General features: G+C 42.6%; 1 protein-coding gene across 1 annotated transcript; it reads right to left on the reverse strand.

Annotated features, from left to right (window-relative positions):
- Nucleotides 1-2,395: 2,395 nt before the first annotated feature.
- Nucleotides 2,396-20,944, reverse strand: CETN3 (centrin 3). The gene is made up of 5 exons (XM_075726348.1): nucleotides 20,914-20,944; nucleotides 17,979-18,114; nucleotides 17,373-17,487; nucleotides 13,983-14,174; nucleotides 2,396-5,173 (listed from the first exon to the last, which is right to left on the reverse strand). Exons 1-5 carry the CDS (start codon nucleotides 20,928-20,930, stop codon nucleotides 5,130-5,132), a joined length of 504 nt encoding a protein of 167 aa, XP_075582463.1. The 5' UTR covers nucleotides 20,931-20,944; the 3' UTR covers nucleotides 2,396-5,129.
- Between the last annotated feature and the right edge of the window lie 3,497 nt (nucleotides 20,945-24,441).

Consider the following 24,441-nt stretch of genomic DNA (forward strand, 5'->3'; position numbering starts at 1 on the left):
TTCAGAAGCTAATTTTATGAAATTATAACTAAAAGAATGCATTCGTAATTAAGCTCTGGAATAAAAAAGTTCACCCAGATGTTATAACAAGCATTTTTGCTAAACATTGTAGACAGTCTTACTTATAAAGTATTGTCTAGCTACCTAGCTCTAAATTAATCTCTCTTAGTAAAGTAGCTCTTTCCTGCTAAGCCCATTCTTTAGTCCTTTAAGAGAAGTATTTTAAAGGAATTATTCCTTTAGATTTCTTTATATATTCCTTTGGAATTCCTCTAAATATTCCCTTATAAGTGAAGCAGTTTTCAAAATAGTTAAGGGCTAAAAAGTGGCAAATACAACCTCCACTTGCTAAACATTCATATGTTGTTTCAAAAAGACCTACATATGGAAAGTTCCCACTTACATATTCTGAGAGCTATCACTTCTGACTGCTGGTAATTGCCAACATGTTCAGTTTGCCTAGCAACAGTTTTACACTAGATGAGCCACTTGTGCTATCATAAAAGTAAGATAATTCCAGATTCTCTAGATATTTATGATATTTCTACTGATCTTCTGTTACTGTATGTGACACCTTAGTGGGACTGTCCAAATGGATTCGTCCAGATTTTTCCTTGATGTACCTTAGGGGAGGTAGAAGCGCTCAAAACACTGACCTGTTTTTCCCCTCTGTGGAATCATTTTTCTTTTGTTACTCAAGGATGAAAACATTCTCAGCACCCAAGAGCACTACAGAAAATGACTTCTACAAAAGTTTTACTAGTGCCAGCCACTATCTTCTACAAGCTCTTGACGTAATGGAAAAGTCAAAGAAAAATGCAGCTCTCACTTCAGATATGGTTCTGCGTGCAGCAAGGCAAGTCACAGTCACAGCTGTTATCTGCTTAATAGTAGGAGCCAATCTGATGGAAAAAAGTTAAGGGTTGCTTATGTGAGCAGTGCATCCATCAGATGTGAGTTGACTTCCAGCTATGTGAGGGGTTATGAGCAAGCCATCTAACATGGCAACTGGATTTAGTGCAACTGTCCTTATCCCCTGTTCTTGTCTAATTTGCGGTAAAAACCTCTACTAACGAAGTTTACTAAGCTGTGACACCCCAGAACTCCTGCAAAACTTGCTTAGGACAGAAGGTTAAAAGTTGAAGGATTTCTCCGCCCTCAGTTTCATGCCGTAACCACCACACATAACCTCCTACAACGCCAGTCTCCAGTTAAGCGTCTTCCTGAGCTGCAGCCATGGTGCAAGAAGTGAAGATGCAGCCATGAGCTATGCTATGAACTTGAGGGGAGCCCAGGGGCAGGGAGGTCAGCATGGACCCAGACGCCCTCCCCTTTGGGCTGCTGTTCCTCTTGCACAGGCCTGTGGCTCAGCACAGACGCCCTGTCCTCCACTGAGCTCGGGGCCAGCCGGGTACCTCCCCAGTGCTTCTGCTCATCCCTCCCTTCGCAAACTGCCTCTTTGGCCTCCGCTCCATTGCCAGCCAAGTTGTCGTGGTTTTCCTTTTCCTCTTTGCTGAGCTCCAAGAGCACAGTTAAGCAAGGCTCTGCTGCATGTGGTGAAGATGGCCACGTCACCAGAGCACTAAGGAGGTGTTTCTGAACTCAGGCAGAGCCTCCACATGATGAGGCATATGTTACCTTAACATTGGCATTTTCTGACTTTTGATGACTTAACTGTGCCACGGACACTTTCCCATGAATAAACACAAACCAAAAATGTTTGATGTGACAAACTTAGTATTGAAAAAACTGTTCTAAAATAAGTCAGCAGAATAACATTTGGTATACGCTGCACTCCAACATGGTATTTTTATTCCTTTGGAGGTTCTCAACTTCCTCAAAGTTGCATGGGATTAATTAAGGAAGTGATGACTAGTTGGCACAGTTAAAACTGTTGTTACTGTACACTCTTAAAGAGAGGCTCCAGTGGATTTCAGTGCAATGGATTATGACATTCCCTTAGCTGCCATTTTTGGACTCCTACCAGACATCACCGCCATCCACAGCAGAGACAACAGAGAAAAATTTGTCACAGGTACTCCAGATCAGACCCTGCTATTTTAACACTAACCCACCTTTGCAAGTCTAGAAATAAGGCACACATTTACAGCACAGCTTTTTGATATGTAGTGATGATTGCTGAACCTTGGTACTATTCTACAACAGACAAGATTTAAATGTGCCACCAAATGGTTCTCTTCTTCCTCTGATATCAAAGAATGAAAAGACAAAAACTGGGAATCTGTATCCTATGACACCCCAAGCGAACTACCAAAAAGCACCAGGATAGGCGTGAGCCCCACAAAACATACAGAGTTATTCTGTATGTGTCAACGCTGGGGCCAAGCAGACAGTTGCAAGTTCAGAGCTTAGATCTTACCAAGCTGTGGACTCTAATCTATCACAATTACTGTCAGTCGGTATCAAGAAAAGCCATCAGAAATTGCAACACCCCCACTACAAAAAACAGCAAGAAGCTCACTATTCAGCAGCACAAAACAAGCATGGTTTTGGAATGCAAAAATCTCCCCAACAATGAAATGCAGAGAAAAAGCAAAGCCAAACATTGAGGCAATGTCACTAAATACTATGCTGATTGTTTCACTTTCTTTTCTTCTGTGCCACTCCCACACCCTGAGCAACTTACAAGACCTCTCCAGTTCACTGGCCTGTGCTTATGGAGCGTTGCATTATTGTTATCTAGCCCATAACAACTGCTGCCACATCTGCAAGAATAAAGTAAGGTTTTTCAAGTACATTGCAAAAGCTAGAAATAAGGCCTCAATCCAGAAGAGGCAAAGTGCATCTTGCTGGAAGAGCTACAAACAGAAAATGACACCTATCAAGAAATAATTACCATCCATCTACAGAGGAACAGAATGGTAACAACCCCATAAAAGCCAGTCGTTCAACAGCCACAGCAAAGTATTAGAAAACTGGCACACAGGGAGTAAGGATACAATTCTCAGGGAAAAAGTTTTTTGATGACTGCTAAGGGGCCTTTTAAGTTCTCTATCACTTTCACTGTCTGCAGAAAATAAAAATGTCCCTGAAATAGTTTACATAAGAAATTAAAAGCAAAGCCAGAAACTACTGACGTGGACAATACCTGAACTGTTCCTAGAAAATACTTGTTAAGAGCAGTTCATAGGCTCAGTCCCAAACACAGACTTTTTCCCCTAAATATCCACCTCCCAAACAAATCTGCTAAGATTGCAAAATACTGGTTAAAAGTTGGGTTGTTTTTTGTGGGTTTGGTTTTTTTTTTTGATGGTAGGTCTTTTTAAAATAAGTTTTACATTTCATGTGGGCTTTTTTGCTATTGGATTCTAAAGCATTTTACTTGACTTGTAACAGTTTGCTGTATTTATTCCCAAGCAAGATTCCCTCTTACATGCTAGAATCCCTCAACTCTTATTTTTCCCACTGAAATTAATACAAAAGAAATAAAGCATGTCCATACTATACAGAGAAGAATTTTTCCCCATAAACACCAATCTTCATCCTGCAAGTATTTCATGCTGTTTACTTCTTGAGCAAGAACCTGCTTATAAAATCCACCTCTGATGTAGCACAGAGGACGTTTTACTCAAACTTTGAGACTGAGATGTTAACTGAACATTACAGAGACTGCAAATTCCTGGCAAATACCAATTACTCCTTCAGTCCCACAAATTTCATATTAACTTTATCCCTACCATTTTTCCCCGTTATATTTTCATAATTAATTTTGAAAAAAATCAAAATTAAAATACCCCAAAAGGAAGAACATCCTTTCATAGCCAAGGCTGTCTGAAGGACGTCTCTGAATCACAGTGATCCAGTAGGGAAATCCCAGCCGATGGGCACATATCCCACCGGGGCTCTATATGAGGTGTCCGTTCATACTACTTGATCAGTTACCTGGAGCCACTGCTAGTCATTTTGAATTGCTCTAACCTTCTGTATGAATGGACTGGTATTGATGGCTTAATAGAGAGCAACACAATAGTTCACAGATAACAATGTTACAATACACACTTGAAAAATAATAGGAAAAATCTATTAACTTTGATGACCTTAACTTCCATCTTCAATAAATTCCAAGCCCTGACTATCTGTGCAGGGCAAACCTGTTCATAACCCCAGGATTACTGACAGTCAAAAAGCAGTTGCTTTTCTGACAATAAAGATGAACACAGGATTAACCAAGATTTAGTTACATCTTTTGATATATAAGGAGAATGAAATTTAAAAAGAAGAAACTACAACTAATAAACAGGAAATCTCGAAGATGAACCCACAAGAACTCTTCTGGAAGCCACATGGCAAATATAAACACATCCAGTCTCTTCAACTACTTTAAAAGTTCATTCCCTGCAATGCTTTTCTTCTAACTAGATACTGCAAAAGAGCATCTACTCATCATAAACAGTTGTCTCCACAGCTATCAGAGCTGTAGATACCAAAGAGAGAGCTGCTGGCTGATATCAGGATGATTTAAGCACATTTTTGATACAGTTTATCATCATGCATAGTTGCCTGCCCTTTGCTATCACACAGGGGTAATACAGAGTTAATAAATTGAATCTTATGAGGATGCAAATGCTTGCTCATTTAATGTTACCATTCATCTAGAACAGCAGAAGTACAATCCTATAAATAATAAAAAAAAAATTCCCTGAAGGATTTTACATTATAGTCCAGTTCAGATTAAACTACAAAAATAAGACTTTCAAGTAGCAATAGTAAAGAACATTTTATTAATATGGAAGCTTGTCAAACCTTATGTATCAAAACTAAGTCCACAGCTAATGCTAACACAAAGTCAACCTCAAAAGGTTCTTATAATATGATACAATTTAGAAATCTTATACAAAGCTATTTTACAAATGACTCCTTGAACATTCTGAAATGCAGCATTACTTACTTGATCTAAAATGATGTATTAATTATTCTAGTGACAATATTTAAATGATACAAAGTACTGAACTATCAGTGCATATAACCTATCTTTATTTTGGTCCTGTGAGGAAAGTAATTTTCTGCATCACTCCAGCTACAGAAATGAAGGGAAGTACAAAACATTGTAATGGAAGCTGCCAGTGATTCCTCCCTTTTGTGCTGAGTTCATTTCTTTTCTTCTAATGCTAAATATCTCCAGTCATAATAGCAATGAACTCTTCTTGATTGACTGCAGAAAAAAAGAAAATCGTTAGACAAACAGCAAACATCCATAAACCAGAGAAGAAAATAATGCATAGCTGCACTATATTTTTACTTAAAAGTTTCCCAATTAGTATTCATTGTGTCTGATCCATTACTAATCCAGGTTTACGAGTTTGGATTTTTTGCTTCTAGAACAACAGAGATTTTGCACTTTTTTTTTCCATGTAAAAGGGAAAGTCAGAATGCAAGCTTAATTATGTGGAATACTTAAGCCAGAAACAAGCTCACATATAACAAGCTATTATTTCTAATTATCAAAGTAAAAATATTCTGAAAGTAAAACAAGATAGAAAAAACACTGAGAAAAGTATGTAAGAAGATGGCTATGCAAAACCATAATACTTTATTATTATTATGATTAAGATTTATAAAAATGTTAAAAATGGTAGGTAAATTCTATTAAGTGCTTTTCAAGCAACAATATTGCAGCTCCAGTTATGATGAAATTCAGTTTTTTTCTTAAAAAACATGATTCAGACATTTATGTCCAAAACCCCCCTCCTACCCCAAACCATGCTATTCCTCTCCCTCTCAAACCTGTAACGCTTGCCAAATACAAAATGAATTTTAAGATCATTTACTAATGATTCCATAAATTAGTTAGAATTAAAATGGACTTTTGACAAGCTTTTCCCCATCTGAACCTTCTTCACTCTTCAGTTATAATTAACAGAAATTTTACACAAATGTACTTGAAGAAATTAAGTCATAATAATAAATTAATTAGCAGTCATTAATTATTTTGCTACACTTATACCTGAGCTATTGACCTTACTCATATGTTAAAACTGAGCCACTGTAAAAGAGTTAACCAATGAACATGTTCACTCTGCAACTAATTACTGTAGTGGAGAATGATTAGAATAAGTCAGCGGTATGGAAAAGACCAGACACATATGAAAAATTCTCCCTGACAATTATCTGTCCCAGCCAATGTGCCCAAGCTATTCCTCAACAAAGTACTGCAAAGTAAGGGCTACATTTACAGCTAGAAGAAAATTAAACAAATTCAACTACGTTAAAGAATAAAAATGTAAACCTAAATCTGCCCTGTTGTGACACCTCAAAAAATATGAAACAAGTAGATTTAGTCTGGCTTAGGCCCCTATACTCTGAAATATCAATCCATCACATAGCTACATCATGTTCTACTACACATAAGCAACATGTTGTCTGTATGACTTTAAAAAGCATTTCCAGAGCTTATCACAGTAACAGTACAATAACAGCACAAATACAAACATCCTCCCCAAAATATTCTCTGGTTTAAAACGGCTTTGTTAAACAATGCTGCAGAGTGGAAATACAGAATTATAATGACAAATTTTATAACATTCAAAGAAACAGCAAAGAGCAGCATCGTTACAATTCCCAGTAACCCAGTTAATCCCAGTTAATCCTCCTCAGACTTAGGATCTGTTTACAAGTTAAGCACAATGAAATCAGAATCAATCACAGTCTTTCCTAGTGTCAGATTTCCCTGAATTCCATGACACAAATGATCATAAAAGAACATACTAGTATCACAGCTAATATGAAGAAAACATTGAATTAGAGTCTGGATTAGAGGAGCATATTATTTCAGTGGAGGTTTTTTTTTCCTAATTCTGTGCCAAAATCTGAGACCTAAGACTGGATCATGTTTCCTACAAATGCATCACACAGGACGACAAAACCTGCATGAACTGACAGCATGGAGTTTCTAAAAAGAGTCATACTCCAAAACAGAAGTCATTCCTAAAACCAGGAATACGAAAATAAGACTATTTATGTTTTTAAGGCAGATGGAAATATGTCAAAAATACTTTGGTCTACAGAAACGTATGTACAGTGTACCAGTACAGCTCAGTGGTGTTGCTAGAAATCCAAGGGTTCAAGTAGCATGAGTATCACACAACAGACCTTATTTCACTATGAGCAAAACAATCTCACAAATGTAAGAAGGATGTTAAGCTACAAGTGGTATTATTCCTGTATTTGAAGTATCAATTAAAAAAGCTATGAACTAACAGTTTCAGATACTTTTTTTTGGCAGGAAAAGAAGGAGAATTGGATGTCAGCAAGATTTGGGTACATGACCCAGATGTTTGAAGCTAAATGGAACAATGATTCACGGGATTATTTACTTTTTCAGAATGAATCTTAAAAAGCTAGGAACAGCGTCAGTTTTCTTTAAAGAACTAAAACCAGAACCTTAAGGATAAACAGCACCATATACAAACATGCTGTCAATCTTCCATATTCGATCTCGTGCTTGACTGCTCTAACAAAGAGAATGAATGGATGAGTGAGTGAGTAAGAGGACACTGAGCCACCCACTCTTAGCTGATCAAACTGAATTAAAAAATGTAGCACTGACCCAAAATAATTATGAATCAGTAACCTTCCTGAAAGGAGCTAACGGTCTACATTCAATTTGCAGTGCCCAAATAGCCATATGACAAAAACCCATCCTTGATCTGTGATTGTGACATCTCAGTTGGCAGCTCCAGGAGAGCAACACAGACTAAATGTGCTGGCAGATGACATACTCTTGCTCACCTCCACAGCTAGCTACACCTTCACATAAAAAAAACCAAACCAAACCAAAAAACCAAACCAAAACAAAAAAAACCTCAGTAACATGAATCAACCTCCCCCCCAAACCAAAAAAAAAACAGTAAAGCTGGCAATGCAATGACCTTACAACTCCTCATTTTGAAAGCAAAACAAGCTCAAAATGAAAACTATCTACCATGATGTCCACCCGGCGGAAGGCTGTATCCTCTGCACTAGCCAGAAAGGATGTATCTACTCAGACTGAGCTCCCAGGGAAACAGACAGCTGTCCAGGTCTCCAGCTGCAGGGAGTGCCACCAGCTTGCACTGGAAACAGATGGCAGTGGAGCAAACAGCTGTGTGCGCTGTGACCAAGTGGATTATCTGCTCGGCTTGGTGGCAGAGCTAAGAGAGGAAGCAGACAGGCTACGGACCATCAGGGAGTCTGAGCAAGAGATAGGCAGGTGGAATCACGCTCTGAGCTCCCGGAAACCTGACCAGGGACAGCCTCCAGAGAACGCCTGTGACCAAAGGGAGCCAGTATTCTCCCCCCACCAAGATGTAGGCAGGGTCACAGAGGGAAGCAGCGAGTGGAAACAAGTCCACAATCGGGGCGGCAAGTGAACCCTTTCCTTGCCCACCGTGACCCCCCAGGTGCCTCTGCACAATAGGTATGAGGCTCTAGATGTGGAGGACCAGTCAGTGGACAATGTGGGCGTTGATCCATCTACGCCCGAAGAGTTGCTAAGACCACAAAGACCTACCCCCCATATTACTACCACCTCGACAAGGAAGAAAAGACAGGTCATAGTCATAGGAGACTCCCTCCTGAGGGGAACAGAGGGTCCAGTATGCTGGGTGGACCCTCCTCATAGGGAAGTCTGCTCCCTGCCAGGAGCCCGGGTCAGAGATATCACCAGGAGACTTCCCAGCCTGGTACGGCCCTCAGACTACTACCCCTTACTGCTCTTCCACGTGGGTGGTGACGAAATTGCAGTGCGTAGCCCAAGGCTGATTAAAAGAGACTTCAGGGCCTTGGGACGCTTAGTGAGGGAATCGGGGGCACAGGTCATCTTTTCCTCCCTCCTTCCAGTTGTGGGAGGTGACATTGGTAGGAACAGGCGGATCCAATCTCTTTACACATGGCTCCATGGCTGGTGCCACCGTCACAACTTTGGGTTTTTTGACAATGGGATGGCCTACATGGCACCAGGCTTGCTGGCAACAAATGGGAGCCACCTTTCTCAAAGGGGAAAGAGGGTCTTTGCTCAGGAGCTTGTGGGGCTCATTGACAGGGCTTTAAACTAGATGTGAAGGGGGAGGGGGAACGTACCAGGCTTGCCTGTGACAAGCTGTGGGATGGTATGCAATGGTTAGAGGGACGGGGTGCTACTGTGATCCCTCAACCTGTTGCGCAGAGGCATGACGGGGATGCTGCAGCACAGTTGAAGTCTGGCAGAGATGAGCCGGGGGCTCCTGAGATAGTTAGAGCTCACAAGGAAAACTTCGTGAAACACCTCAAGAGAAATAAGGGATGTTCCACTAAGAAGGTGACACGGCCAACAGCCCAGGTGAAATGCCTCTACATGAACGCACACAGCATGGGGAACAAATAGGAGGAGCTGGAAGCTGCTGTGCTACTAGACAGCTACAACCTGACTGCCATCACCAAAACCTGGTGGGACGAATCCCACAACTGGAATGTGGCTATTGATGGCTACAGGCTGTTCAGAAGGGACAGATGAGGAAGGAGTGGCGGAGGCGTTGCCCTCTACGTAAAGAAATCAATACAGTGTGAAGAGCTGTCCCTGAAGAACAGCCATAAGCTCGTCGAAAGCTTATGGGTAAGAGTCAGAGACAGAGGCAGCAAAGGGAACCTTGTGGTTGGTGTCTACTACAGGCCACCTGATCAAGGGGAGCCTGCTGATGAAGCCCTCTTTCTCCAGCTCCAGGAGGCTTTGCGCTTGAAGACTCTTGTCCTGCTGGGGGACTTCAACTACCCTGACATTTGCTGGAAAAGCAACACAGCGAGCTGTAGGCAATCCAGGAGATTCCTGGAATGCATAGATGACAACTTCCTAAGCCAGGTAACAGACACACCTACCCGAGGGGACGCGATACTGGACCTGATGGTCACCAATGCAAGCAAGCTCATCGGTGATGTCAAGACTGGAGGCAGCTTGGGCTGCAGTGATCATGCACTGGGGGAGTTCACGCTCCTGAGAGACATGGGAAAAGCGAGGAGTACAGTCAGGACCATAAATTTTAGAACAGCAAAATTCCAGCTCTTCAGGGAGTTACTCAGAAGGACCCAATGGGAAACAGTCCTCAGGGACAGGGGAACGGAACAGAGCTGGCAGATCTTTAAGGACACCTTCCATAGAGCACAAGACCTCTCAGTCCCCAAGTGTAAGAAATCAGGCAAGGAAGGGAAGAGACCAGCAGGGCTGAGGCGAGACCTGCTGGTCAAACTAAAGGGCAAGAGGGAACTGCACAGGCAGTGGAAGCAGGGACAGGTGTCCTGGGGGGAACACAGGGAAGCTGCCCAGTTGTGTAGGGATGGGGTCAGGAAGGCCAAGGCACAGCTGGAGCTGAATTTGGCAAGGGATGTAAAGAATAACGAGAAGGGCTTCTACAGGTATGTCAACCAGAAAAGGAACGTTAAAGGAAGCGTACCCCCCTTGATGAACAAGAAAGGCAGACTTGTATCAACGGATGAGGAGAAGGCTGAGGTATTCAACAACTTCTTTGCCTCTTTCTTCAACGGCAACCTCTCTCCTCACCCCTCCGGAGTCGATGGACCGCAAAATGGTGACCAGGGGAGTAAAGCCCCTCCCACTGTAAGGGAAGATCACGTTCGAGACCACCTGAAAAACCTCAATGTACACAAGTCTGTGGGACCTGATGAGATGCATCCCAGAGTCCTGAGGGGAATTGGCTGATGTAGTTGCCAAACCACTCTCCATGATATTTGAAAAGTCATGGCAGTCAGGTGAAGTCCCTGGGGACTGGAAGAAGGGGAATGTGGTGCCCATTTTTAAAAAGGGAAGAAAGGAGGACCCTGGGAACTATCGACCTGTCAGCCTCACCTCTGTGCCTGGGAAGATCATGGAGCAGATCCTCCTAGAAGGTATGCTCAAGCACATGGAGGACAGGGAGGTGATTTGAGACAGCCAGCATGGATTCAGCAAGGGCAAGTCCTGCCTGACCAACCTAGCGTCTTTCTATGAAGGAGTGACTGCATCGGTGGACAAGGGAAAACCAATGGATGTCACCTACTTGGATTTCTGTAAAGCGTTCGACACAGTCCCCCACAACATCCTTCTCTCTAAATTGGAGAGATATGGATTTGATGGGTGGACTGTTTGATGGGTAAGGAATTGTCTGGATGGTTGCATCCAGAGGGTCATGGTCAATGGCTTGATGTCCACATGGAGACTGGTGACAAGTGGAGTCCCTCAGGGGTCTGTAGTGGGACCAGTGCTATTTAACATCTTCATCAATGACAGACAGTGGGATCGAGTGCACCCTCAGCAAGTTTGTAGATGACACCAAGCTGAGTGGTGCCGTTCACACACCAGGAGGACGAGATGTCATCCAGAGGGACCTGGACAAGCTGGAGAGTTGAGCCTGTATGAACCTCATGAGGTTCAACAAGGCCAAGTGCAAGGTCCTGCACCTGGGACGGGGCAACCCCCAGTATCAGTACAGGTTGGGGGATGAAGAGATTGAGAGCAGCCCTGCCGAGAAGGACTTGGGGGTACTGGTGGATGAAAAGCTGGACATGAGCCAGCAGTGTGCGCTAGCAGCCCAGAAAGCCAACCAAATCCTGGGCTACATCCCCAGCAGCGTGGCCAGCAGGTCAAGGGAGGTGATTCTGCCCCTCTACTCTGCTCTGGTGAGACCTCACCTGGAGTACTGCATCCAGTTCTGGGGCCCTCAGCACAAGAAGGGCATGGACCTGCTGGAGCAGGTCCAGAAGAGGGCCACAAAAATGATCCGAGGGCTGGAGCACCTCTCCTATGAGGCCAGGCTGAGAGAGTTGGGGTTGTTCAGCCTGGAGAAGAGAAGGCTGCGAGGAGACCTTATTGTGACCTTCCAATACTTAAAGGGGGCCTATAGGAAAGATGGGGGCAATCTTTTTAATAAGGCCTGTTGTGACAGGACAAGGAATAACGGATTTAAACTAAAGAAGAATAGATTTAGACTAGACATTAAAAAGAAATTTTTTACACTGAGGGTGGTGAAGCACTGGCACAGGTTGCCCAGAGAGGTGGTAGAGGCCCCATCCCTGGCAACATTCAAGGTCAGGTTGGATGGGGATGTGAGCAACCTGATGTGGTTAAAGCTGTCCCTGCTCACTGCAGGGGGGTTGGGCTAGATGATCTCTAAAGGTCCCTTCCAACCCAAAGCATTCTATGATTCTACCTAGACTAGGAATCAGTCTAATGGAGTGAGAAACCAAGCATCATTCCTTGTTTTCTATACAGCTACTGAAAAGGAAGTAGATAGGTATCCTATTCTCTACCAGAAATAACGGCTGCAATCCTGTGTGTTACTGCACACAGGTAAGTACCTGAAGACAAGATTTGCAGCTTTCACTATACTGACCTGCTTCAAATATCCTATAGGAAACACTGAGAGAAAACAAAATCTATTTTCTCACAATGCAGCTCCAAGAAAATCTGAGCAAGCAGTGAGACAGTTCAGGGATTAAGCTGCAAGAAAAGTAACACTTAGAACCCTAAATGAATACCTTTCTCCTGGCTTCGCTCCCTTAAACACCTCACTGGTGGGATCAGATACTGCCAGTGCAGTAAATGGGTAGGAAGACACAGCTGGGAGCGTGGAGGAACATCAGAATTATGCAGTATGGATTTATTAAGGAACCATGGCCTCAGACCATAGAAAGATCAGAAAACAATAGTTCCAAAAGGAAAGAAATCACACACTTTTCTCAACACTTACTTTAGCAGTAACAGCGTGAACATTAACACTCTGCTGGCAGTTGAATCACTGACCTTTCACTATCTTTGTCTCCAGTCTCCGTACTTACACCACAACAACGGAACAAAAGGTTCGCATTTCCACACCACTGACCATGCTTAAAATGTCCTGCTAGTCCTCCTTAAAGAAAAGGGGTTTCAGTACTTCAGGAATTGTAGTCCCAAGCACAGAAAAACATCTATCTCAAACAGCGTAGAGGGAAGGAGTATCTGTCACAAGGCTGACAACAATAATTTTTTTTCCACTAGTAGTGAGTTTTGAGTCCAACGGATGCAGTAGCTCACAAGTAGAAATACTATTATAACTGGAAAAGTCGATGAACTGCTAATGAAGTCTCAGACATGAGTCACCATCCTGAAAGAAAAACTCAGAAGTAGGTTTCGATGACTGTTAAAAATGCAGTGTTTATGTACACAGTCTCAAGTGAGTGGTCCCTGAAATTCAGATATTTAGGTTCCTGGTGTAAACATAAGGGTGTTTCCAAGTTACTGAAAAAACCCTAAGTTTGCTTAAGTATGCTTACCTAATAAGCATAGTATCACACTGGATTTGTTAATTTGTTCTTTAACTAGCTAATAAATCCCTTTTGCAGCCCACTCTGTATGGACCTTGTCAACTGCCCAGAGCCATTTTTCACACTATCTTCTTCAGCACTCTTATGGTCAGCAGTATGTTAAAGGCCCATCCAAGCTGATCCTGCATAGACATATTAGGGTAAGAGTACATCCAGCATGACTTATTAGCTTAATACTCCATACCTGACTAACACACTGAAATTACAACATTGACACATCACCACTTAAGAAATACTGACTAGGCAATCAAAAGAGTTTCTCTTAGCAGTTTAATCCTTTTCCTGATTTATAAGGAAATAAAAATGTAATGTAGGTACATGGAATCTCCCATGTACCAGTTCAATTACTTCAACCTTCAACCACACTTTCACTAATCTTTTAATAGACTATGGCTGAATACGAGTTAGTGGTGACTGAATATGAGTTAGTGGTGAATCAACTTGAGAAATCAACTTGACTTTTAGACTCCAAGATGTGTTTCCAGGACTAGTAGCTGTCAAAAACAACAACTTCCATTATTTGTAAGCTAAATTGAGTTTGAGCTGAAAGTTATTTAGAAGGAAACCAAAGAGGACATTTTCACAACAAAGCCACATTTAAAGAGGGGAGAAAATTAAAAACAGACTATATGGTGTTTCATTTGCTAAACACGTACTTTCTCCATCTCCATCTTTATCAAACTCTTCAATCATAGCCCGTAGTTCTTCATCAGACATATTTTCACCCAATTCTCTAGCAACCCGGCGCAGGTTTCTCAGACTTATTTTACCAGAATCGTCATCATCAAACAATTTGAATGCCTTGAGTATTTCTTCTTGTGGGTCTCTGTCCAATATCCAGTCTGTCACTGTAAGAAGGATACTGAAGTTAGACTAAAAAATTCTGAAGGGTAAACTCAGAATGACCTTAGCAGACTGGGGCAATATGAAGAACATACACTTCCGATTTCACTCATTCTTTCATTTTTATATATTTCAATTGTACATGCATATTTGTTTGGCTGTTATCTGACCTCTCTTTTCCCAAGCTGAGTTTCTCTTTGGGACATACCTGTTGCAGTGGAAAGCTACACGGCAATTTAGACAGAATCATGCTTTCAACACACTTTTCAATAGGAATTAAAAGTATACACATGCCTCCCCTGTTCCAAACTTACCTTTCAGAAAAAACATCAGCTCCGACAGATGAAGACATGTGAATTTTTTTATTTTATATGTTTTGATCAGGATAGAATTTTGACTTGGAGAGAACACTGAAACACTAAGTAATTAAAAACATTCACATGGAACCTCTCTTTTAGATACAAAACCATACTAACAAAAAACCAAAAAATCCTAAGCCCAGGGGTTATGAAAAGGACACTGCTATGAACTGCAAGACGTTAATTCTGAAAGGATTCATCAGTCTTTATTATTCTTTTTATGATAACCATTTGTCAGTTTCTGTAACAGAAAAGACAAACTTGCCACATAAAATATTTTTCTTGTAATTATTTCAGACATTTCTGGAAGCAATTGTAAGTATCTTCACATCTTCATACCTGCTAGTCTTGTATTACAGGGCTTGCTATTTATGGCTTTCATCAAGCCACTAAAAGCATGTCAACCCCGTTTGTGTCTAGAGAACCACTTAACATCTGCTACTGTCTGCAGATGGAATGCCTGCTCTGGCTTAGCGAACTTCACAGGAAAAAAGTCAGATTCAACCTCATATAAGCTCACTACAGCAATGAAGTCTGTATGTCTACATAAATCCCTCAGTTTTATACTAAATTTAAATATTTTGATTTAAAACAACTACGCTGCATGACACTATCACATCATTTGAAAAATTCTACCTTTTGTGGCAAAAAGACAACTGCAATGTTATCTGAAGAACAATAAAACACTAGGTCTCTAAATACCATAGGTAACATGGTTGTACAGAACAAGACAAAATGTAATTGCATCTTTATACATTTCAGATGGGCTATTAATACATTTAAAAACATAAATAACTTTAAATTATGAGGAATTGAGGGCTCAAGAATTGCTTAGCTATATTCAGCAGCTCTTCACAGTTAAGGCTTATATAACCTATTTTCTCTAACTCCCTAATCTTTCTCCTAGAAGTCGTATCATTTAATTCTGTGTCAAGGTCACACTGCAACATAGCAGCACTCAAATTCGATTTAAGTTTTGGGACAGGTTCAGTTGCCTTCCAAGTATATCCTGTGCTTTCTGCAAGAATTTTCCTAGCTTCTCACAGCACTTATTGACTGCCTGTATTGATAGCCAGGACAGAACCAGGAAATGATGAACAATGACAGGACTGAACATCGGGAATTAAAAGGGCATTACACAGTAATTACAGTATATTCAATTATATACTATTATAGCATAATGATGTAATTATAATGTTGTTATTACTATTAAATCAATACTCTTTTTTAAAATTAAATCAGGACTGATGAGATTGTCCCCCTGTACTCGGCGCTGGTGAGGCCGCACCTGGAATACTGTGTCCAGTTTTGGGCCCCTCACTACAAGAAAGACATTGAGGTGCTGGAGCGTGTTCAGAGGCGGGCAACGAAGCTGGTGAAGGGTCTGGAGAACAAGTCTTATGAGGAGCGGCTGAGGGAACTGGGGTTGTTTAGCCTGGAAAAGAGGAGGCTGAGGGGAGACCTTATCGCTCTCTACAACTACCTGAAAGGAGGTTGTAGTGAGGTGGGTGTTGGTCTCTTCTCCCAAGTAGCTAGCGATAGGACAAGAGGAAATGGGCTCAAGTTGCACCAGGGGAGGTTTAGACTGGAAATTAGGAAAAATTTCTTTACGGAAAGGGTGGTCAGGCATTGGAACAGGCTGCCCAGAGAGGTGGTGGAGTCACCATCCGTGGAGGCGTTTAAAAAACGGGTAGATGTGGCACTTCGGGATATGGTTTAGTCTGGTCTACCCTTGATTAGTCTAGAGTGGGCTTGGTAGTGTAGGTTAATGGTTGGACTGGATGATCTTAAAGGTCTTTTCCAACCTAGATGATTCTATGATTCTATGATATTTCCTCATAGGCTTTATTATTGGTTATATTTGACTTATATTTGCTCTAACCTGGAATACAACTACAAAAATATTATCCGTTTTCAACAACAGTTTTTGTCCAATCCTAACCTGTTAAATCGTTAGAATTTGCCATGTTTCAGTCAATAACTGTTTTGCCACATTCAGTAGATTGCTATTTGTAGCCAAGAGCAAATACACATGTACTAGACTGGGGCTTTTTTTCCGAAAATTTACAGAGATCTAATACCTTTAACACATGGACTGGAATCATGACATAGAGATATAAAGCCATACCTGGAGAAATCCCACACAGCTTATTTTTTTTGTAAACACAAATTGTATGAAAAAGTATAATCTCATGTGTAACAATCAGAAAAATCTTCAAAGAAACAAACTCCAATCTTTAAAAGTTCTGCAGGTCACTATATAGTCAAAGTATGTCAAACTGTGCAATACACAATTTTCAGATGTGTATTCTGACAAAAGAAACAACCTAATGAAATTTCACTGTTTTTATCAACAGTTGAAAATCTTTGAAGCACAATATTTAACATCTGCTTCAATTTCTCTTATCTTCGTTATATATGAAGTCTGTATTCAGTTTACAGTTTGTCTGTGTATACACTCCTTCCCATGAAATTCAATGCCAAATACTTTTTCCACAGCAGGAAGGAGAATCTTACAAAATCCATGAACAACACAAGAATATCTACATTTTAAATTAGCACTTATTCCTTCGTGTAAGTTTGAAAAAAGAATAGGACTGTGTATACTCTATTTCCTTTTATACTGTGGCTATCATTTACCTCTACATATCAAACTGAGCACCCAGAATACAAAGATTTATTTTCCTCCACTATTAACTTTTATTAAGAAAATACTAAATGAAATCTCCCACTTCTATTTCTTAATAGTACTAGATAACTGAAAAAGTACACAAAGTAGGACTTCCAAATTATAGTCACTACTATGGGCTAAATTTCTCTAAAGGTACACAATCAAATACATACCAACTTCATTAAAATCTTCAAAGGTGATCTTGCCTGTCGCTTCTCGATCATAATCTTTAAGTATTTTCAGTACATCAGCTTTTTTCACATCAAAACCCAAGGCTCTCATTGCCACCTTTTGGAATAAAATGGAAGTGCAACCATATATGAAGATTAAAATACAGATTTAACAGATTTTCAGCATGAAAATTCTACAAATTTGATTTATATCTTTTACCTAAGCACCTGAAACCTGTGGATGTTCATAACACCAAGCTTTAGATTATGTAGTGCCTTTAAAAAGAATGAAACAGTTTTTCAAGGGCTTTTCCCACTTAGCCATCTGTCCAAGCTAAACCCTGGGGAGCATTCAGACCAGTATTATGCAGGATGCTACAGCAATTGTTACTGTGTCAAGTATATAGTGTGGGAAGAAAAGCTTATTCTTACACTAATCCGCTATTTCCTTCCCCTCCCACCCCCTGCGAATATCCTCACTCCTTTCACCCATCAAGAGATCCTGAACATGGAGTATTTTTTTAAAGATACAGCCAACATCTTAGAAACTCACTAAGAAACATATATATACTATCCGACATCAAATTGTTTAACTTAAAAAAAAATTACCTTTAATTCATGATAATTTATTGCTCTATCTTTGTCTGTATCAAACAACTCAAAGGCATCTTTAATTTCCTGCTTCTGTTCCTCAGTCAGTTCTCTTCTTTTCTTCTTTTTAGTTTTGTCTACCGAAAACTCGTTCCTATACAAGAAGAAAGAAATTAAGTGTAATTGATTTCTACTGGGAAGATAACATTTTCCACCAATAGGAAACTCAACATAGTTTCACAGATCACTACCTTCCCTATTCAATCTTTTCCCAGCTTGTCCTCCCAGCTTAAAATAACACCAGAAATAGACAATTTCTTTGTGAAAGCTGAATGATACCTCCACTCCCCCACCCAAAATAAAATCAGCACAGGCATTTTGGTTAATAAATAAAAACAACAACAAAAAAGAGGGCAGAAAAACTACCAGTCAGAAAGAATACTTGAGGTTACAAACTAGATTAGCAGTTGAAATCATACAACTCCTGCAAACACTTTATTTCTAAACTGTACCTTAGCAAAAAGAATTTTGAGACAGTCAGGCTGCTGGAGGCTTAACTAGGCCAGACAACCCAGACAACCCACCGAAGAGCGTATTAGGTGCCACAAATCGGCTCTGTTGCCAGTAACAGTTCTTAGATAAACGGCATTTGTGGATTTTTTTTAAATCCTTTAAACCACGCACATGCACACACTGTTCTAAAGACTTTCTGCTCCATTTTTGGTATGCACAAAGGAGAGAAGCCCCCCACATCAGCAAATCTTGCTCAAAGACAGCCCTCTTTTCTTCGGCTAGTCTAGAAATAAGATTAAATTTTCAAATGACAGAAAATACATGATTCATATATTGGGAACAACAGTTGAAAAAACTGATAAGGAGGGTACTGATAAAAGATACTTTGGACCAAGCTAGTAAAATGTAAACTTTGCTGTAACTGTGCTTTATTCACATCAATGAGACTGAGTGCTGTATCCAGAGTAATTGCTTGGAAGATCTCCATTTCAGAGCAAGGACTCTTAAAAAAAAACCAAAACAAAAAACACCCAGTGCATTTGACATAACAGGTGATATCAACTAAGGCTGTTAAAGTACTCAGGTACACTCCTGGAAGAACTGGGCATGCATGAAGCTCAGCAGCATGCTGTGCTGAGCATAGCTAATTGCAGTGGTAAATCCCCTCCATTCTGTGATCATGCCTCATGACCACATCTCACCAGATGTACCACGTCCAGTTGTGGATACCCCAGTACAAGAGAGATGTAAAGAAAATGGATAAGGTCTAAGGCAGACTACTGTTCCAGGTGCCTGCAGCACATAGTGCATGAGAAGCTGAGGGAGCTGGATTTGTGGAGGGGATCCAAGTGCTGTCCTTCACTATCTAGAGGGTTATGACACAGAAGACAGAGACAGGTTCCCCTCAGAGGAGCACAGTGAAAGGACAAGAGACAACTACAAAATGCAAGAGGAGAAACTGCAGCTGCATCTAAGGGGAAACATTTTCCCAGTGCAAGTGTTTATGGGCTGGAATGGTTGCGCTTGGAGACTGAGGAGTCTCCATAGTCAGAAATTTTTGGAACCCAAATGGAAAAGGTGCTCAGCAACCTTATTCAGTTTTGGGTGGGACCTGCTCTGAGCTGAAAGCTGAACCAAATGACCTCCAGAAGTCCTTTCTAACCTAAATTATTGTATAATTTAGGTTATGCTCTCTGGAAAAGGCCTTTTATACTCATTTGTTTACTTGCACCAGAGACAAAATACGTGCTGTGCCACCTACTATAAAATGCATGAAAAATACTGATGAGTGAACAGAAAACTGCTTTTCAAGGACATTTATTTTCCAAATCTCCTGTAATGACCTGCTTTTTATTCTCCTTTCTTAAGGATTTGCCAATTTTAATCAAAACCAAAGCCTAAACACAGAGCTGGGATTTAGCTTTCAACAACCACTGAAGCTACTCCAGTGAAAATTCCAAATATAGACAAGAAAAGTGCAAGCTGCACAAGCTGGACCTGCCTCAGACCACAATATCCTCAGAGAATGAGAAGTCCTTAGCAGACCAATCAAGACAGAGTGATTTCACACAGGCTTTGTATTCCTATGGCTTTTGGAAGGACTACAATAACCCTGAGCTGGCTAGATAATTAGGACTGGGAGAGTAGCTCGGATCCAGACAGACCATATTTTGTGAGCTGCGATGATGAAACGCATTTAGAAGCCTGAAAGCAGATTACTGTGGAACTCTCTTCCAGAAGAAGGATTCAGATACTCTAGTGTTTATTTAATGCTCAGCATAAAAGTATTTTTTTAGAAGACGGAACAGTACTTAAATGCAAGTAGTTCACTGCCACTTCTACAACCACCTTTACTATATGCAGCATGAAGTTCTCACGACCTGAAAACTAAGGATCACGTATGCCATATCAGCATATTAATTATGCTCCAAGACTAGGATTTGCCAGGTCTAGAATTTATAAGCCAGGCCCCTTTATACAACAGTTACTGAATCTGAATTAAAAAAAAAAAAAACAACCTAACCCACACCACAACAAAACCCGCCGAACTTAACACCTGTTAAAAAGGTTTTTGAAGGTGTATTACTTCAGACAATCCAGAAGCGGACCTCTCAAAGCAAGAGGTGACGTGCCCTACCCTCCCCCGGTGAACAGCCGGCTGTGGGGCCCGACCCGCCCCGGCCGCCCACGACCCCCTCGGAAGGGCTCAGACACAAGCACCGGCGGCTGACCCTCACCGGCGCGGCGCGGCGCAGACCAGCGCCCAGGCGCCGCCGCTGCACCGCCCCCTCACCCCGACATCTCTCCCGGACGTTACCGTGGCCGGCGGGCCCCTGAGGAGACAGCGAGGCCCCGAGGGCCCCTGAGGGCCGCGGCCGCCGCCCGCCCGCACTCCGGGGCCCTAAAGTTGCGAGGGGGGAACCGCCCGGCTCATACCGACCTCAAGGCCAAGCTCATGCTTACGCTGCCGCTGCTGCCGCTGCTGCCGCCCCCGGGCCGGGCCGCGGCGGAGCCGAGCCGGGCCGGGCCGGGCCGCGCCGCGCCGCGCCGCACCGCACCGCACCGTACCGACCGCCGCACCGCACGGCCCCACAGCGCTCCCGACGCCTTGGAAACGCAGCGCAACGCCAGCGCCCCGCCAACCCGCGCTCTCTTCTTCTGATTGGGCGCTGGCGGAGATCTTCCCGCCTCCTCGCGCTGAGCGCTGTCTTATTGGCTGGGAGGATGCCACTCAAGCGGAGGGGTGGGGCTTTCGGCGCGGGATGCCGTTACCCAGAAGGCGGCGCGGCGCGTTATGGCGGTGCCTGCTCCGGTCCCTGCTCCGGTCCCGTCCGTCTCCGGGCACAGCTGGCGGGCTCCCGGGGGCGGCTCGGAGCCGGTGTGCTGCCTCTGCCCGCCCCTCTCTAGCCGGGGCGTGCTACGGCTGTGGCAGAAGCAGCTCCCCGCGGCCCTGCCCGCTCCTTCCGTCCGCCGCTGGGTCCGGCGGAGCCATCTTGAGTGGGAGAGAACGGAGCTGTCTGAGGCGGAGTTGCCGGCGTCGGGGAGCGGGCACGGCGTGGGCGGCGGCAGCTGTCGGGACGCCTGGCTGTTGGCGGTGTCTGGGGGAAGGAGCCCGAGTCCGCTGAAGTTGATGTCGGCACGCACCTTCAGGATGGGGTCTGGGAGCTCTGCAGCAGCTCAGGAACGTGAGGGGAGATGTGATTCATCAGCATGTTCTTGCAGTGTGTATGTACACACAGACAGTATTCAGAGCATATGGAAACATTTTTATCGAGCCTTTCTGATAGTGTACGCTTTGCCTTCCTAAAAACTTTGGGGGGAGGCAATCTGTTAGACTGAGGACCTTAATATATGGTTCCAGTTCTCATTGCCATTGATACTTTCAGGCTTTGCCAACCAGTGAATAAGCCAAGATTACATATTCTGTGGATGGGGGAAATACTCGTTTCTCTGATAAGAAAACACTGACTCGGAAACAAGTGCTGTCTTGGTGCTCTGGTCTGTGACACAATAGATGTGCCTTGCTGTTTGGGATGCCCTAAGCAGACAGGGCTGTTTTATAGCTAGTGCTGAAACAGCATAGTCCAGTGTTACTAGCTGGACCATACAGATGTTCAAACTTTTCCTAATACTGTGCTAAGCAGGCTGGCTAAAGTCACGGAAAAGACTCAGGCAGTGAAAAATGCCAAAGTCCTGCTCCCTTCAGGACTGACAGCATGTCTTGAAGGTGTTTTACATCTGCAGTCACCTAGTTTTCCAGTAATAAACCAGTAGCGTGTTGACCCTAAGTACGCACTGTTGGATCTGAAGAGCTGGAATCAGTAGGCATGCTCAAGGCATGTTTTTCCTGAACAAAGCCTAGCAGCGATGAGGCTTGTTTGGCTGTCTGTCCATATTACCTCTGGTCCACAGATCAAGTAGGCAGAGCCACTGTAATTGACCTCTGTTAACAGATGGTAGCTTTGTAATCAAAAGCATAAATTACTGGCAGGTTTGACCCTCAACCTGTGCTGTCATGAGATTTTTGATTAGAGGTTTTTCATTTCACTGCTTGCTGTTTGGATATGTCTGCAATTAGATGCATTCATCTGAGCAATTGTATGTTTGCTTTCAAATCTGGTTGTTTTTTTTTTTCCCCCAGTTGGAAGCAGGAGTTGAATATAGGTAGTGAATCCGGGTCTCAGAGCTCCGTGCAGTAGCTCTGCAGTCATGCTACCTCCTCCATTGAGGCACTGTATCGTAAACAAACAAGCTAATATACCCGCAAATTAATGTTTTTGTGCTTCATACAACGTTTATATGGCCAGAGAGAAAAGTGAGCAGTGAGAATTCTTACCTGGAGTGCGGAGGGGGTCCTGAGTGCACCAGCAGCCCCAAATTGCCCTGTTTCACCTGGGACCCCCACCCGCACCCCCTCTGCCTGTTGGTCCTGGAGCTCAGCCCACAGGCCCTTGATCCTTGCCTGAGCTGCCGTGGTGATAGAGCTGCCCTCATGCTGCTGTTGCTGGCTCATTGACTGGACTCTGTGGCAGGTAGACTCAAATACCTGATACTGAATGGCCCTCTGGGTATGCTTCCAGGAACTGGAGCTCCACGTTCAGGTCTCTATTTCTAAACTTAGCAGATGAGCTAGAAAATTGCCTTCTTACCTCCAAAGCCAAGGAGCTTGCCGAGATTTTAATGAGAACAGACGCACGGCTGACTAAGCACTTTCTCTTGCATGTTTCCTACCAGTGGTAGAGGTAGGACTCCTTGCTCTTCTGCTGTTCCACCACGGTGTTTCCAGAAGGGAGCACACAGCCAGGACTGCTGGAACCGCTTCCCATGCCTAACCTGGTTAGGTGACCAATGAGGGTGGACTTCAACAAACAAGGGCAATTAGGAGCTACAAAATCCACAGGAATAAATACACCCCTCTGTGCTCTGCCTCTAAATTTGTTTTTTCACAGCCAGTCTCATTTGGATGTGTAGGAAGGGAGAGTGTCTATCCATTCACAGTCCTTGGTGCTTGTAGTGATGTTGTTATTCTTTGCACTAAACTAAGATCTTCAGGGCAGAAGATCTCCAAGCAGGCAGATTCCTAGTGCAGTTGGTGCTGTTCTTAATGGGATGCTATGGCAAAAGCTCTGCTCCAGAAACCAAAATGCCATTGTTTGTAAATTCAGTAAAGCAGTGCTTGTATTGCACATGAAGTGGAAATGCCAGGAATTCAAAACTGAAAAGACAGGCTCAAATTATAATAGCTAAAAATAAATACTTGATTTTGGGTCTGGTAGCTGTGACTTGCAAACCCTTACATTTTCAAAGTTGGCAAAACCCTGTCTAAAATTGCCTGTTATGAGTAGAGTGGATAAATTATATCACTAGCATGATATATTTATATATATTTATATCATTATAAATAATATCACTAGTATGTTCCTCACACCTATGTATTTGCAGCTTAATAAGGAAAATAATTGTTTATTTGTGGCCTACACTTGAAGGCTTTATTATTAGCTATATCTGCAGCTTTCAATTAATTTTCAAATTCATCTGTTGTTACATGAAAGCTCTATGTGGGGCTGTCTGCCAGCCATATCTTCCCTTTGAGTGATTATGTTTCCTTTTGTATTTCTAATTTTATTTGTGTTTGGAACCACTCTGCTATTCCCTTGTCCCAAGCTGAACTTGAGGGTCCAGGAGATTATAAACCTCATCTCAGCTGTTCAAAATCAGATCAAGTATCAGAACCTTCTGATGTAAAGCAACAAGCTGCTTTGTCTGTTGGATTTCTTACCTCATGCTCCAGACCCAGTGCTCCAGAGATGGTGGATTTCAGATACTGTGAAGGAAGAGAGGTGGTTTCTCAGAGTGAGGAAGAGGGGGGAAAAAAGGTGGGGGAACTCAAGGGGAGGCACAGACAGGAAGCTGAGTACATGTGAGGAAGCAACAGCAGAGGATGTGAGTCAAAGGAGAAAGCTGGTGA

Source organism: Pelecanus crispus, chromosome Z (genome assembly GCF_030463565.1).
Source record: "Pelecanus crispus isolate bPelCri1 chromosome Z, bPelCri1.pri, whole genome shotgun sequence".
In the NCBI taxonomy this organism is placed as follows: domain Eukaryota; kingdom Metazoa; phylum Chordata; class Aves; order Pelecaniformes; family Pelecanidae; genus Pelecanus; species Pelecanus crispus.